General features: G+C 47.7%; 6 protein-coding genes across 6 annotated transcripts in view; 5 read left to right on the top strand and 1 right to left on the bottom strand.

Moving 5' to 3' along the window:
* CNE04560 (expressed protein) overlaps positions 1-533 on the top strand; it is a 1,477-nt gene extending 944 nt beyond the window's left edge. The window contains exon 3 of the mRNA XM_571147.1: positions 41-533. Within this exon, the coding sequence (XP_571147.1) occupies positions 41-340 (300 nt within the window). The 3' untranslated portion in view covers positions 341-533. The remainder of the gene's footprint in view (positions 1-40) is intronic.
* On the bottom strand, positions 391-3,043 carry CNE04550 (conserved hypothetical protein). Its single transcript, XM_571145.2, has 15 exons — positions 2,946-3,043; positions 2,778-2,873; positions 2,549-2,719; positions 2,477-2,495; positions 2,401-2,426; positions 1,797-2,347; positions 1,671-1,748; positions 1,603-1,618; positions 1,527-1,553; positions 1,175-1,476; positions 1,029-1,112; positions 732-970; positions 635-682; positions 559-578; positions 391-493 (listed from the first exon to the last, which is right to left on the bottom strand). Exons 1-15 carry the CDS (start codon positions 3,021-3,023, stop codon positions 437-439), a joined length of 1,812 nt encoding a protein of 603 aa, XP_571145.1. The 5' UTR covers positions 3,024-3,043; the 3' UTR covers positions 391-436.
* A 577-nt stretch (positions 3,044-3,620) lies between these two features.
* On the top strand, positions 3,621-4,251 carry CNE04540 (hypothetical protein). Its single transcript, XM_571143.2, has 4 exons — positions 3,621-3,808; positions 3,863-3,964; positions 4,012-4,041; positions 4,086-4,251. The coding sequence occupies exons 1-4, from the start codon at positions 3,710-3,712 to the stop codon at positions 4,173-4,175; spliced, it is 321 nt and encodes a 106-aa protein (XP_571143.1). The 5' UTR covers positions 3,621-3,709; the 3' UTR covers positions 4,176-4,251.
* A 1,201-nt stretch (positions 4,252-5,452) lies between these two features.
* Positions 5,453-9,109, top strand: CNE04530 (siderochrome-iron transporter, putative). Its single transcript, XM_571141.2, has 12 exons — positions 5,453-6,701; positions 6,755-6,902; positions 6,943-7,011; positions 7,052-7,223; positions 7,262-7,363; positions 7,429-7,708; positions 7,766-8,136; positions 8,185-8,270; positions 8,309-8,418; positions 8,473-8,567; positions 8,624-8,710; positions 8,766-9,109. The coding sequence occupies exons 1-12, from the start codon at positions 6,502-6,504 to the stop codon at positions 8,975-8,977; spliced, it is 1,932 nt and encodes a 643-aa protein (XP_571141.1). The 5' UTR covers positions 5,453-6,501; the 3' UTR covers positions 8,978-9,109.
* Positions 9,110-9,820: 711 nt separating this feature from the next.
* Positions 9,821-11,233, top strand: CNE04520 (hypothetical protein). The gene is made up of 2 exons (XM_571139.2): positions 9,821-10,177; positions 10,266-11,233. Exons 1-2 carry the CDS (start codon positions 9,910-9,912, stop codon positions 11,144-11,146), a joined length of 1,149 nt encoding a protein of 382 aa, XP_571139.1. The 5' UTR covers positions 9,821-9,909; the 3' UTR covers positions 11,147-11,233.
* A 1,748-nt stretch (positions 11,234-12,981) lies between these two features.
* On the top strand, positions 12,982-14,758 carry CNE04510 (isoprenoid biosynthesis-related protein, putative). The gene is made up of 8 exons (XM_571137.2): positions 12,982-13,211; positions 13,312-13,336; positions 13,396-13,508; positions 13,560-13,640; positions 13,694-13,905; positions 13,960-14,032; positions 14,085-14,225; positions 14,281-14,758. Exons 1-8 carry the CDS (start codon positions 13,020-13,022, stop codon positions 14,566-14,568), a joined length of 1,125 nt encoding a protein of 374 aa, XP_571137.1. The 5' UTR covers positions 12,982-13,019; the 3' UTR covers positions 14,569-14,758.
* Positions 14,759-14,981: the final 223 nt, after the last annotated feature.

Here is a 14,981-nt window from a genome sequence, read left to right as displayed (position 1 = left end):
CGCTTTGTGTATCATCAGTCTCAAAACTAATGTCTGCTAGAAGACCTTCTCTACTAGGCCAACTCCTGGAATTCTCCCAGCCCCAATCAGTCGCCCTACACCACCAAGCCCCGACTCTGCCCTCTTCGCCACTCTCTCTACTACCTCTGACTCTCTATCCGAGACTCTCACTCGTCTTTCAAGATCCCTGGATACTACCGCAAGCTCCCTTGGCAAGCGTTCGTCGTCGTCTCAAGATGAGGGAAAATGTTTCGTGGATATCAAGTTGCACACAGAAGCAATGAAGGATGTCTTGGGGGTGCTTGCCCAGGTGGAGAGGGCAAAGAGACAGGGTTACTGAGCTTTACAATGGAATAACTGGTATGTATCATAGTAATATACATATTACTTGTTACGTTCTGCATATACATTTGTGAGATTGCATGCTTTGAATGCTCTATGAAAGGGCGAAAGAAGAGACGTATTCGGGCGTGAAAACGGGAAGGATATGGGCCTAAGAGAATAGGATCAGCTCATTTGCTTGGTCTACTGTATTGACATAGAATGAAAGAGATCTACTTCGGTGTTGAAGATGTTTTCTATGTTGTGGCAGGCAGTAAGCATATTAACCGGCCTCAAGCGAAAACTGACTCACTGTCAAGTGGGATGTGATCTGCATCATCGAAGAGCAAGTACAGATACTCTGCAAATCGATTAGATACATTTCCTTTTGCTCTGTATGCTAGACTCACTCAGTGTTTCTCCGAGCCAAAACGTCTCCATTCTGTCCAACTGCTTGGGCGGCATAGATTGCACATCCTCAATACCCGCATAACCGCCGTCTTCGACCCTACACCACTTCTGGAAAGCCTCGAATATTTGCCATCCCCATCGGCGGTACTTCTCATCACCGGTGGCTCGGTAGGCGAGAAAGAGAGACTCGACAGTCTCGGGTCGAAGGATATTGCGCCCATCGATGAGGATGCCGTTGCTACGACATTGAGTGCTTGTTAATGAGGTACTTGGGGTAAGGTAGTGAAAAAACTTACTGGTTAGGTTTGATGTACCAATCCTCCTCATTAGCTCGATCATCGCTCCATTGCACAAACATGGCAATCTCAGGAGCCAATCCGCTGCGATATATGGATGTGTGTCAACACCCATATGCCAACCGAAAAAAACAGCAGGCACTCACGTTGCAGTGTCATGGGTCTTCATACAACTTTCGATGATCCCCTGACCAACGAGGAAATCCTCCCTGTCCTTTTCTTCCATATTCTCCCAATCTAAATCTCTCTTTCCGCCTTCTGTGATACCGAGCAGGAACGATCCGCCCAAGAAGCAGACTAGGTGGTCTTGCTTGGGGACGACTTGCCATGTGGCACTTTGATCTCGCGGGTGTCGAGCAGGATGGAGTTCCTGGGTGAAGATGAGGTTGGATTTGCTAGTTTGTCCAATGAGGTGCCTCTTAATACCGACCATAGCTTCGTCATACATCTGCAAAAAATGTCAAAAGAAATTCGCTGATTAGGGAGTGTGGTCCTTACATCGCGGTAAACGGGCTCTTGTCGGTTCTGTTGCAGCATCAGCGTCGGTAATTTTCCGCATTATATTGTAACTTACAGTTTGAAGCCATTGCCTGAAAAACAAGTCAGCGCTCTGTTGTCGCTATGATGCATTATCAAACTTACTTGAGCAAGTATTCGTAGTAAGAATCACCTCTGGACCCAAGTCGGATCTCAGAAGCCACAAACTGCCCATTCACGGGACTAAAATAGCGTCAGCTCACGGTCTCCTACATGTGCTGTGGAACTCACGAGATGAAGATGGGAGCAATACCATCATGGATTGCCTGCGCTCGAATGATCTCGGTCACCTTCTCTGCCTTCTTCCAGTACACATAGTCTCCTGTTAAATGACTAAGATATTTGAGTTCCAATTGCAAACTAGCGGCTTCAGCCAAACTGGCAACGCCCTGGTTGTCTCTATCAGGAATACCCTGACGAGTAGCAAGGTTGATTCCTGACCAAGGGATGCCGGTAGGGGAGGTGAAGGCGCCGAGAAGACGTTCACCGAGGTCGATGGCGAGATCGAGGTAAAGAGGAGCATCGGCCTGGATGGCAGGGGACGAGTGGGTAGAGCTGAGATAGTGCGCAGAGAGAAGGCCACCGAGGAGACGAATGGTAGTTTCAAATGTGTTGAACTGGGCATCCTTGTCAAAGTTAAGATGATCGCGGACCCAGTCTCGAGCCCTTTGGTACTCTGGGATCAAGTCCATGATGAGCAAAGAATCAATAGAATCCACGATTGTGTACCCAACGCCACCGGCAGAAGTCAAGTTGGAGCCTGTCTGGGTCAAGGGTTGGTACTAAACATACGTGTCAGTTGACTCGTCCGCAGGGCTAGGTGAGGTTGACTTACTTCGTCGGCTCCCCAAGCGTGCTTCTCTATACATTGTCCCGTCAGTAATAATAATTCATTATCTCCTAGCACATACCATACGCATGCCAACTCCACTACAGCCCTAGGCGTTAGTAATGTCACTCCCACGACGTCATCGATCTCTCACCTCAAAAGCTTCCTTGACTGCCTCCCTCTTTTCAATGTCTGCTTCAAGCTTGGTGCTTAGGTTGATTTTAGGAAGATCCGAAGGCTTGATGGTGCCGAATTTGCTTCCAGGAAGCTTTGCTTGCGGAATCACAGGAGGGCTTGTCTTTTTCTCCAAGATGGGTGCCACGGTCTTGTATAAAAAAAGGCGATCAGTTCATGCCTTGTGAAATTCCAGGGTATCCACACACCTTCCAGCCAAACCACAAGACAGCTACAAGACCCAAGCATGAAAGAATCGTCCTTAATACGCCAAGGGCTTGTATTTGCTCGACTTTTCTGTCAATCTACATCAGGACCCCAAAGTCAGCATTCGCGCGACTCAGAAGTAGCAAAGTGCCAAAGTAAGAACAGCTCACGTCCTTCTTATCCAGCCTTTTCTGGGGCTCATCCTTGCCTTTCCCACCCTGGGAGGCTCTTGAGCGTACTTGCGACATGGCGGTCTTGTGATGTGTTTTGAAAACCAAAGGCAATGAAAAAGAGGGTTAGCTCGCTGCAGGACCCGGATCGCAGCACTTGAGCCGACCAGCAAGTCGTGACGTGTAAGGTGGAGGCTTCCCTGGGGGGGAAACGCACGCCCACGGAGATCGGGACACCGTCCCGTCAAAACGTTGGCCGGCAAGGGCCAGCCGTTACGACGCTCAATTCACGTTACCTTCTTCCCATCATAGTTATGAATTTGATCCCGTTCTTGCGGACAGGTCCGCTGTGAGATATTATCGTCCGCTGGCGGAAAGGGCCAAATTTCTCGGATCCCGATCGAAACTTCGGCTTCCCCAGTATCTGATGTTATGTCAGACTCGGCACAAGAGAGAAGATATATTTTTGCGCCGCATAGTTTCATCAGATTCAACAAGCATCCAGCGTCTACGGAGACCTTGAAGATCCAAGTAAACTCAATTTCTCCTTTTTAGACAAGTCTTAAGCAATTAATAGCCGAAGGGACGACGAGGTGAATTATTACGTAAACTTTTCTTTGTGAGGTATGAGTGTATCCACCACGGTCTGCGATCACTTCGCGTCGAGCCAAACAAGATAAACAAAAATCAATTCTTAAAAGTACTACTTGCGACTTAATATTCACATTTCAGAAATCACTCAACAGGAAAGCTAGTACTCCAAGATGTCTTTATCAAGACCATCGAATGTCTATGATGCACTCGCTCCTTCAGAGTCTTTCTTCGAGAGGGAAAAGGCGAGGCTAATCGAAGAAATCTCCACAGTAAGGTTTTTGTTGGTATTTCTACTGCAAATTCGATACTGACTCAGTGCAAAGAACTTTGAAGAGCTCATGGGCAACATGAATACATTGAACCGAACTTTAGAGCAAGTTTACGGAGTGGGAAGGGAATTTACAACGGTTGCGTCTTTATGGGGTGTAAGTCGGTGGGAAAAATTGCTGGAAATATACTGATGCTCTGGCAGCGTTTCAACACGTTAATAAAGGAGCAACAGGTAAGCTAATCAACGCCAAGTCCGTCGATGCTCATAAAATACAGACGGAACTCGCGACTTCAGCAGATGTGGGCGTCCCTGGTACAGGAGGTGCAAACTTCGCTGCGAGCGCAAGTACGGCTGCTTCTAGATGATCCTCGTTGTAAAGGTTGTATTACTCGGCTGTATGTATCACGGCACTATATCTCGCTGGATGTTTGAGGCTCGCGGTACAACGTGGTTTCGCTCGATTTGTGCTGTTGAAACGAGAGATGTTCGATTTTCGATGATAGTTGCAACTGACACTTTGCTTCGATGGCGTCTGTTATCCTATCTGTGTCTCCGACCATCGGTCACTGCATGCCGTCTCGGTTTTGATATCCGGTGTTTGTGTTGTGCCGGAAGATAAAAAATAATCCGGTGTCAAGGCCTCATGATCATTCATGAGTTATGACCTGTATTTGTCATTCGACGATCTGACTGCGCATCATAGTCAAATGAATGTTAAGAGCCAGTTACTAGACATGAGGCAAAATATGAAATATGGGGAATAGTTTTATTAAATACCTCGATACAGTTATATCTAATTCTGACGTTGGGAATGTGTGCATAATTGACTTGCCTTGGACAGGGCTCCTTCTCGGATCTCAAAAGTCACATAGATAGACTTCATTATTATGGCCGATGTTTCGGGTCTCGGTTACAGACAAGAAGTAACTCACCAGAGTAACCAACAACAAGCAATAAACAATGAATGGAACGCAAAAGAGCATTGGTGCATAATTGATCGACAAAAAGAGAATAAGGAAGAATGTGGAAGTCACTGGGCGACAAAGGTGCAGAAGGCGAGGCAAAAGCAAGCGAAGAGGGAGGAAGAAGGATTTTCCCAGATTTGCAGCCTCGGCTAATTTGCAGTTAAATAATGGGTAGAAGGGGGCGGACGAAGTTCTCTAAACCATCAGCCGAAAGAAGGAAAAAGAGAGAGACTGGCATCGGGGATTAAAAGATGGACCACCCGCTGGGCCTACCGACAGAGGGTTTATTAGAATCAAGTTCTTTTGCGGCTGGGACTCCGGGTACGCTTGATGCCAGGCTGATGTTTTAGTAGTATTACAAAGAACGTACAGTACTATGAACATGAATATGGGCTTAATAACAACCCATGCTTCTCGATTGCCAGCAGGCAGCTGTAAACGCTGCACAAATTGGACACAAACATGGCAAAAGCAAATGAAGGGAGGGGGGGGGCACGAACAAAGATCAGGCGGATCGCTCGGAAAATACTGGTCAGAGCAAAAAAAAGTGAGGTAGAAATAATAAAACGATAATTAAGCGGACATGTCCAGTAAGCACCGGTAGTGGGCGGTGTCGGGCGGGGAGGCTACAAACACATTTCCGCGTTCGTTTTGTTTTCGTCCGATTCTCGACTACGTATAACAAACCGCAAGCACTCGAGAATGGTTTCCGCGCAAACGAGGTGAAGTGGGGCCTCTTTCTTTGGTCTCTGAGAAGATGATGACTTTAACGACTATCACACAACATAGCCATTCATTATGTGATATGTGAGACATCAGCAAAAACAACGAAAAATGTGGAGTGGCCGGATATTGCAGTCGTCGCGTGAGTGGAGTAATTGCGCAAGAGAAGGGAGGACAGAAAGCTTTGGTAGAGAATCGACAACAACTGACCAGCAAGCAAATGTTCAGCAGAGGCTGGATCCCGAAGCCGACTTGGGGCTTTGGGGGAATCCTCCTGCTGACGTTGTCGGGATGATATGGACCAGGTACTCACCATAGCCAGGTACACCAATTCACTCCTTCCCTGCCAAGTCCCGTTGCAGCGGCCGAAAATATACATTTCATGGTTATTCCCACTTTTCCCGAGCATTGATTTGATTGTCCAAAGAGGTTATTGGAGCATTCAACTAATCAGATTTATCAGATACAGTTGAGATAACCGGTCACCCTTCACTCTACCCTTAATAACCCTACATCATCATCCTGCGCAGCTACAGTGTTCATATCAAGGTTTCGACAAATTTCCTCGTTTTTTGCTCTTCCTCTCGTCTTCTCCCGGGCTTCATGTCTCGCAACTGGCAGTCTCATGATTTCGTGTCCCATGTCTCATGCCGCCGATCATCTCGATCTGCGGTATCCGCTGTCTATCCACCGAATCTCACGAGTATGCCCACCGTACCTCATGCTCCACAAAATTTCCCTTTTTTCACCACTTTCTTTTCGGACTCATTTTTAGAATCCGCACCCTTGGCAACCTGAAAGACGGTTGATGCTCTCAGTTTCTTTCATGAACTTTTTTTTCTTTTTGGTCAGAAGGTAATCCTTATCGGCCGATTAAGCAAACTAAAAAAGTTGCTAGACGAGTAACCATACACGGAGTATTATAGTTACCACTCATATAAAGACAAAAGATGTGGATCATTATGATAGAAATCCCCGACCAACGTAACCAATTTGACCGGCCATGTCAGCTCCTCATCATCAGCAAGGGGACAGGGTAGAATACGACGAACCCAACCTTCCTAGGCTCAATCAAAATGAGTTTGAAGAGAGCTCTTCTGAGTTCAGTGAGGATCCCAAGGCCCCGGTGAAGCGAGGCATTGCCTCCGCAAGCCGTGTTCTTTCTGTGATCACCAAGAAGGATATCAGGATTGCTTATCTTGCGTGAGTGTTCATTTCCGTCCAACTGCGGCGCGCAACTGATGACAGAGGAATAGCCTTACCGTCCTCGCTCTCGGGATGGCTTTCGCGCAATACACACAGACCACCTTCACAGCTTATGCCACCAGTGCCTTCAAGAGTCACTCTGAGCTTGCTGCTGCCGCTGTTGTTTCCCGAGTCTTCTCTATGATTGCCTACCTCATTGTAAGCCGTGAAAAGCCGCAAATAGAGACTGACCGTCCAGGTTCCCAAAATCTGCGATAATGTAGGGCGTATCTCTCCTTCGATTATCATTTCCATGGTCGTCTTCACTGTAAGTCAATGAGCGGGCGGATATCCAGCTGACTGTCTAGGTTCTTAGTGACGCCATGATGGCCGGATGCAAGAATGTCCAGACGTATATTGGCGCGAATGTCTTCAGCGGGTTGTCGAGTACTGGTTACACTATCGCTCTTCAAATCTACTATGCCGAGACTACTGCTATTCGCGAACGAGCTTTATGGAACGTCGCCGCAGATTCTTTCAGTGAGTGTAAAATGCCCTTAACGCAAACTGATGGTTAGGCGCCATCATCACTCTTTATAGCGGTTCGACCATCGGTGGGCTTATCTTGGAAAACTGGGGCACAACTTCTGGTTGGCGATGGGGTTACGGAATGTGGTCCAGTATGTATTGCTTCAGCTACCATTTGAATGCTCCATCATCTTCAAGTGCTGATTGATCGGCATAGTCATAAACACTGTCCTTGCTATTCCCTTCATCGCCATCTTGTTTTCTTGGCACCGACGAGTACGACGCAACCCAAATGTCCCTCGCCTTCCCCCGCACACCAACGTCATTGACCAGCTCTTCCACGAATACGATCTCATCGGTTCCTGTCTTCTTGTCGCTAGTGTGGCGTTAATCTTGGTTCCTCTGACTCTTGCCAAGGGCGTTGCGTCGCAATGGACTGACGACAACATTGCCATGATCTGTGTTGGTTTCGGTCTTCTTGTCCTTTTCATCGTTTGGTGAGTTTTTATTGTCAACCTTGGGCATGATGGAAAATGAAGTTGACGTTTGCGCAGGTCTATTCCTAAAAAATGGAGGCCTAAGTGGTTCTTCACCCCTCGTCTTCCTCTCATCCCCTGGTACACTCTCAAAAATCGAAGTCTCATGTCTATGTTTGTTATCAACATGTGTGACTTCATGTCCTACGGTGTCTTCACCACTTATTTCCAAACCTTTATGCAAGTCGCCGTCCGAACATCTGCCAGCAAGGCTTCGATGATCGACAATACTCTCCGAATCGTCTTCCAGGTCACCGCACTCGTTGTCGGTCTCGTTATGCGATTCTGGACCCCTGCTTGTGTCAAGCTTGGTTTGGGCAAGCGACTCTTCCACACTAGATACCCTGTGTGGATCGGTATCCCTCTTTGTGCCCTTTCTATCGGTATCGGTGAGTAGTTATCAGCCAAATTATAAGGCTCTTGCTTACGATGAAAAGACATCAACTTTGTCCAGCACCCTCGTAGGAAGAGTGCAATTGCCAGCTATGTTATCGCCAAGGCCATCTACGGTGTTGGTCGAGGGGTGAGTTTATAATCGCCTGAGGCCGAGCTGACAATTAGATGTTCCAAACTTCCGCTCAAATCACCGTGCAAGCTTCTTCCAGGAGGCGTGAGCTTGCCATTGCCACCGGTATTTTCTACTTTGCCGCCTCTTTGGGTGGTGCTATTGGGTAAGTCCAGTTTATCTCTTGGTTCCCAGGACAATCGCTGATTATGTGTTGCAGTATTGCCGTCGCTGGTGCTATCTGGCTCAACATCTTGCCTGATGCTCTTGCCAATAACCTTCCCGCCGCTTCTGCTAACCTTGCTTCCACGATCTGTAAGTCGATTTTTCTCTTCAGGCGCAGGTCATTCAGGGGCTGACGTTCCTTCTAGATGGCAGTATCACAGTCGCCATTAGTTACGACCCCAATTCCGAGATTGGTTTGGCCATTCTCAAGTCCTATGTGCATACGATGAAGAGTGAGCTTTGCAACCTACAGCCCAAAACATGTACTTACAGCTAACGCGAATGCAGTCCTTGCCATTGTTTCTACCTGCCTGCAAATCCCTATGCTGATTTCCATGTTCTTCATCGAAGACCTTCAGCTCACTGAGGACGAGCAGATTATCCTCGGTGGTAAGCGAATCGGTCTGGGCAAGAAGAAGCAAGAGCAAATTGATGAGAGGGAGGGGGAAGAGGAGGTGAAGATGGTGGAAAAGGAGAAGCCTGTCGTCAGGGCCGATTAAGCTTCGTCGGTCGGCAAGGATAGATAGACATATCGGGTGTAGTATTTAGAGCGTTTTTTTACATCTTCGGTTCTGTGTTAGTTATAATGTTCCCCTCATGAATTCTCAGCATGTGTCGCCATGATATATGGGGTCCAAGAGTTTTATTCTCATTGACACCGATTAGATACTTGAAAGAGTACATGTTTTCGGGGATGATACTTCTAAGGGGTGGGGGATGGTGTGGGTATACGTAAGGTGGGCTACTAATAATGGAGAGTGTGCGTCGTTGTAGAGAAGAACGAAGTACGTATGCGGGAAAGGAGGGAAGGATGAAAAGAAAACATATCGAAGGCCTTTAGAGGAGGAGGGGAAGGAGTCGGCAAGTGAGAAATATAAGAAGGGGAGGAGGAACAAGTTTGTGGAAGTGGGAGGAGCGAGGTGGATTCAGCATATGATTTTTCCTTTTGACTACAAAAACGTTCTTGTTACACCTTTCTCTTACGTACTCAAAATGAAACATATCTGCATGCGCCGTGCAAATCACGACCTTAGCAGAGTTCAATGCTTTATTCTTGATGCGATTGACCTCCAAGGCATGACAAAACAAGACGTGTCTGGACTAGAAGAGGAATCGAAGAACGAGTACGTATGAAAAGACTCGACGACGAGAATGAAGGAAAAGTGCGTGTGCAGATTGGCGAATATCTATAAGATATGATGTTAACCTCCACTCTCATACTGTACTTCCTTCCGTCGGAAAAGGAACCCTACGAACATTCCGCCGACGTCATATCACGAAGTGCGGAGCTCCTTCCGAGTTCTGCAAATACAACGAAGTCCCAACCAGTAGTACATCTTACTGTATATACTTCTTACCCATATGTGCAAACAGAAGGGGAGAATGAGCATGGAGCAAAGCTCTGGTATAAGAACTAGATCAAAAACAGACCATGACCACAGCTCACATTGATCGATCCGACTTGTGTATACCCAAACCGAAGACGTTTGTGTACGACTCGAAGCATGATATCAAGCTGGATGCTTATATACCTCAGCCTGGAAGTGCAAGCGGAGAGGCGATACAGGAGCATGGCCAGAAGCTGCAACTGGAAGGAAAAGCAGAGAAGGAGTTGAAAAAGATGCCGGTGGTAGTGCAATTTCATCTGGGTGGCATGGTGGGTGGATCGAGAGTAATGGTATTCCCGGCGAATTTGCCTGGTGAGCTTTCAACTAGGTTCCTTTCATTCTCCCTTGCGCATTCCAAGGACGAGAAAGATATGAAGCTGACCAAGGCCTACTCGCATAGCACTGTTCAACTCAAAAGGCATCCTCTTCGTCTCCGCCGACTACCGCCTGCTTTTCCCCAGTACACCTTCTGATATCGTCAACGACGTCCGTACCCTTATGAGCTACCTTTCCGACCCTTCTACCCCTCTCGCTAAAACTCTCGCTTCTTCGGGCTATATGGTCGACAAGGACAACCTAATAGTGAACGGAGCTTCAGGCGGAAATTACCCAGCGAGAGCAGCAGCGACGATTGCAGACATCAAACCCCGTCCTATCGCATGGATTAACTTCTTTGGACAAAGTGGGGATTGGTTATTGGACTTTTGGTGCCAAGGGGCAGATATCGAAAAATCAATGCCTTCGAATGTGCATTTACACGATATGAAGCGAGCAGAGGAGCTGGAGAAGATGAAAGGAGGCGAAGTCACGACGGAGGATCCGTATATTGTTGTGGATGGGAAACTAACGTCAGCCAAGGGAAGATTCAGCCTTTTTTTGAAATGGCAGAGGGATGGGGTGTTTTTGGATTATCTCCTTTCCGAACCAGGACTTTCGGCGAAACTTGCGAAACTGCGGTATGAAGAGCGACTCGCAGCTATCCCAGTTTCGAAACGATCCCTTCTACTTCCCTCAACCGACGCTACACCGCCAACGTACATCATCCACGGTAAAGAAGACCATACCGTCCCGATCGAAGATAGTATGGCAACGGAGAAGGACTTGAAGGAGATGAGGAAGGAGGTAAAAGTGGAGTGGGTGGCGGATGCGGCACATATGTTGTTACAGCCAAGCGGGGAGGAAATGAAGTTGGTAGAAGGGATAGATGAGATCGTACAGAGGATGGTTAACTGGACGATAGGGATTTTGGAGAGGAAGGCAGAGATTGAAAGATTGTTGTAAGATCGGGAAGGAGAGGTATCTGGGTAAAAGAAGAAAAGATATTATTGGGACGGAAGTAGTTGAAAGATGAGGGTGTTATAGAGGTTACATCAGGTTCATGTTTACTTTATGAAGTTGCAGTGATGTATTCTACAAAATACTTCCGCTGCTTTCCTCCACTCTTTTTCACTCAACTTCCGTCCTAAGTTAAGACTGCCTCCCACCTTTTTTCCGCCCCTACCTTAGATTAGCAGTGTGTGAGCGCTTTCCCGTACTAGCTCCACACTAACTCGCTTCTGCATACCCTCAAAAACTCCCCCAGGCATCTCTTCATGCCCTCTTCTTCATTCATGCGCTGTTTCCTCGACTCATGAGGCCGCCAGTAGACAACACCAGGGGCCAGCATACCCCTCCCAGACTATACCAAATAACTCGAGGAATCCATTCATGGGACCGGGTGCCAGAGGTTTAGTTCGTTCATCAGCAATCATCTGGTGGGTGGGCAGATGGGCGAGAGGAAGATAGTTTTGGGAGACGAGATCACGCAAGTGGTGAAAGCGAATGTCAATTTGTTTGCAACTGGTGTGTGTGTGTCACGGGCGTCACTTCAGTCAGCGCAGCTGCCCGGCACTCAACTCTGATGATGTAGAACTCGACGAAAAAAGGTGAAAGGTATCTACTCTAGCAGAGCCGGACGGAGGAATTGCCAGGCTGGCGGAACAGAAGCTGGACTTAGAGGAAGGAATAGCCAGGGCCTGAAGGGGCAGGAGCTGGACTAATGGCTGACTGAAACGACTTTAAAAGGAAGAATTGTTCGAAGGCAAGATAGTGAGAAAGGACAACAGTATCGATTTTCTGAGGATTATGGATCTACCAAAATCTATTGCCTTATATACCAACCTTTCCCTTCTTGCTTACTCATCTCTCTCGAGGTGACGATGTCGCTTATTCGTTGCGGAGGCTGGGCTGCAGTGCTCTTCACCTTCTCCACAATATCGTGTCGAGCCTATCCCAAAATCTAGCAGGCCGACCGAGCGCAGGTTCCTTTGAAGATGTCAAAGATTCTGCTGGATGCAAAAGCGAAGGAGGAGGAGCGCACGCTGATGGGGAAGGTTTTTGAGCCTGCTCACCTTTTCCACCTCCTTCCGTATCTTGTCCCCCAGAAACTCCTCCCGCTTCTTCCTCCTCCCTATCATTGTCCCGAGCATCTTGAGGACATCGCGCCTAATGTCATCGAAGCTCACCAGCTTGCAGTTTCTCTCAGTTAGCTTGGTGACATGCTGTTTATCGGCGAGGAGCTTGGTAGTCTTGTTGAGCACCTCGAGATCTTGCGAGAAGAGGTATACATCGTCCAAGGTACGCCAGCGCTTGGGTATTCGGGCCGAGAGATTGGCACAGGAGGTCGAGGGTAGGCCGCAAGGCGATCAAGAAGAAGGCCCTGACGGTCGCCCTGTGAGAATTGGAGGATATGGTCCCCACAAACTAGGCCGGAGGGATCTCCATACGTCCATTTGCATGTTCTCCAGAGTGTTGGGGCAAAGATTTTGACACCGTCGCCATCTCCCTCCTGTCTACTCGGTTGGCAACTCCACCAGGAGACTTTACACCTGGAAAAGGAGGAGAAAGTCGGGTTGCAAGTGAGTGGACGAGAGGGCTCTGTCGCACAGTCGGTGAATGAATTCGCCAACTGGGGCTCAATACGACAACACGAGAGAAGAAAAGGCGAAGTGCGTGCAAGGACAGAATAGACGAGAGAAGCGAGACGGGATCAAATTCACAAGAGAGGTTTGTGCGCGTTCTTAGAGGTAGTTCTTCGCTCGTACGAGGTGACTTCTCAATAACAAAATACATTTTTTCTTTCAAAACCCCAATTTTCCCTCTATAACCCTCCAGAATGTCCTCGCTCAACCCCGAAATTGACGGCCATTCCTACAACCGCCCGGACGCTGGAGCTCAGACTCCCGTTGACGCCAAGGCTGCGCGAAGGGCCCGTTTCGAAAAGGTCTTTGACCAGATTGCCGAGGAGCTTTTGACGTATGTCAAGGGTGAGGGTATGCCCAAGGATGCTGTAGAGTGGTACCAAAAGGTGTGTAGCTACCTAGCGTCATGATAGGTCGAGCAAATCCTTTTGCCAGAGAACACCTAGGTACAAAGCAGCTTGTAAACAAAAACTGACATTGCCATAGGTACTTTACCACAACACTCCCGGTGGTATGTCTCAGTTTTAAATTTAGTGGCACAAAAATCACAATTAACGTTCCGCAATATAGGCAAGCTCAACCGTGGTATGTCCGTCGTCGACACTGTCGAAATCCTCAAGGGCCGAGAACTATCTGAGGAAGAATACACCAATGCCGCTATCCTTGGATGGTGTGTAGAGCTCGTAAGTGAACATATGTCTACTTCAGAAAATAATCCTGACTCCTGTGATTAGCTCCAAGCTTATTTCCTTGTCGCCGATGACATTATGGACCAGAGCGTTACCCGTCGAGGACAGCCCTGTTGGTACCGAGTGGTCAGTTGCTTTGCTATCTATATTTGCACCAACGGACTCATAGAGCTACCCAGCCTAACGTCGGTAACATTGCTATTAACGACGCTTTCATGCTTGAAGCCGCCATCTATTACCTCCTCAAGAAACACTTCAGGAGCCAAAAGTACTATGTCGACTTGATGGAACTCTTCCTAGAGACTACCTTCCAAACTGAGCTCGGCCAGTTGGTCGACCTCATTACCGCGCCTGAAGACCACGTCGACTTGAACAAATTCTCTCTCGAGAAGTAAATTAATATTTCTCCCAGTGATGTGCCGATTCGCTGACTTTTTGGTCGCAGGCACCACCTCATTGTCGTTTACAAGACTGCTTTCTACTCTTTCTACCTCCCCGTCGCTCTTGCCATGCACATGGTAAGCATGTCTATTATCTGGAAGAAATATCAGAGTTTACAGCAAAAATCAGTCCGGTGTTGAGGACAAGGCTGCTTTCGATCTCGCCCTCAAAATCCTTCTCCCCCTCGGCGAGTACTTCCAGGTTCAGGACGACTATCTCGATTGCTACGGCAAGCCCGAGCACATTGGCAAGATTGGTACTGATATCCTCGTAAGCCAAAACCTTCTGGGCACATATCTAGACAGATCCTTACCTTGTATTGTAGGACAACAAGTGCTCTTGGAACGTCAACACCGCCCTCGCTCACGCTACCCCTGAACAGCGTAAGATCCTCGATGAAAACTATGGCCGAAAGGACAGCACCTGCGAAGCTCGCGTCAAGGAGCTTTTCTCTCAAACACCTATCTCTATCCCTGAGCGATTCGAAAAGTACGAGAAGGAAAGCTACGAGAAGATCAATGCTTTGATCGAGCAAGTCGACGAGGAAAAAACTGGTTTGAAGAAGGAAGTGTTCAGGAGTTTTTTGGCCAAGGTGTACAAGAGGTCAAAGTAGAGTGCATCCAGACATGTATCTTGGACATTTTTAGGGCTATAGAAAAGTGTTCTTTTTTCCTACTCCACTAACAATTCAAACTATATTCCATCGCGATTGGTTTGGGTTTTCTCCAGCGCATCCGCACATGCACAGGACTCATCCTCGATACCTACCAACTTTAGTAACACCCTTCTTCTCTCTTCACTAACCGTCGATAACTGCAGCTCTGTAATAATATGAGCCATCTCTTCAGGTTCTAGAACAGGTGAAGCAGAGAGCGAAACTGGAACTTGAGCTTGAGCGGAAGCAGGGGCTGAGTATGGTGGAGATGGTGATGATATATTGGTACCGAGGAGGCATGTGGGGGAGAATGCGATTCCAGGTAGACGCATAAAGGTGCGGGAAAAGTCGGGGTGCATTTTTATTTTTGT

The sequence above is a fragment of the Cryptococcus neoformans genome (genome assembly GCF_000091045.1).
Source record: "Cryptococcus neoformans var. neoformans JEC21 chromosome 5 sequence".
In the NCBI taxonomy this organism is placed as follows: domain Eukaryota; kingdom Fungi; phylum Basidiomycota; class Tremellomycetes; order Tremellales; family Cryptococcaceae; genus Cryptococcus; species Cryptococcus deneoformans.
Note: the sequence above shows the minus strand (reverse complement) of the source record. Positions and strands in the feature narration are given on the sequence as shown.

Bases quoted from the DNA above. Each gene is read 5' to 3' on its own strand.
- CNE04540 (XM_571143.2), top strand. From the start codon at position 3,710: ATGTCTTTATCAAGACCATCGAATGTCTATGATGCACTCGCTCCTTCA. The intron at 3,809-3,862 runs GTAAGGTTTTTG...CTCAGTGCAAAG, and splicing joins TAATCGAAGAAATCTCCACA to AACTTTGAAGAGCTCATGGG. The intron at 3,965-4,011 runs GTAAGTCGGTGG...ATGCTCTGGCAG, and splicing joins CGGTTGCGTCTTTATGGGGT to CGTTTCAACACGTTAATAAA.
- CNE04550 (XM_571145.2), bottom strand. From the start codon at position 3,023: ATGTCGCAAGTACGCTCAAGAGCCTCCCAGGGTGGGAAAGGCAAGGAT. The intron at 2,348-2,400 runs GTAAGTCAACCT...ACGTATGTTTAG, and splicing joins ACGCTTGGGGAGCCGACGAA to TACCAACCCTTGACCCAGAC. The intron at 1,749-1,796 runs GTGAGTTCCACA...ACGCTATTTTAG, and splicing joins ATTGCTCCCATCTTCATCTC to TCCCGTGAATGGGCAGTTTG.
- CNE04510 (XM_571137.2), top strand. From the start codon at position 13,020: ATGTCCTCGCTCAACCCCGAAATTGACGGCCATTCCTACAACCGCCCG. The intron at 13,509-13,559 runs GTAAGTGAACAT...TCCTGTGATTAG, and splicing joins TTGGATGGTGTGTAGAGCTC to CTCCAAGCTTATTTCCTTGT. The intron at 13,641-13,693 runs GTCAGTTGCTTT...AGAGCTACCCAG, and splicing joins AGCCCTGTTGGTACCGAGTG to CCTAACGTCGGTAACATTGC.
- CNE04520 (XM_571139.2), top strand. From the start codon at position 9,910: ATGACCACAGCTCACATTGATCGATCCGACTTGTGTATACCCAAACCG. The intron at 10,178-10,265 runs GTGAGCTTTCAA...CTACTCGCATAG, and splicing joins ATTCCCGGCGAATTTGCCTG to CACTGTTCAACTCAAAAGGC.
- CNE04530 (XM_571141.2), top strand. From the start codon at position 6,502: ATGTCAGCTCCTCATCATCAGCAAGGGGACAGGGTAGAATACGACGAA. The intron at 7,012-7,051 runs GTAAGTCAATGA...CTGACTGTCTAG, and splicing joins TTTCCATGGTCGTCTTCACT to GTTCTTAGTGACGCCATGAT. The intron at 8,271-8,308 runs GTGAGTTTATAA...GCTGACAATTAG, and splicing joins TCTACGGTGTTGGTCGAGGG to ATGTTCCAAACTTCCGCTCA.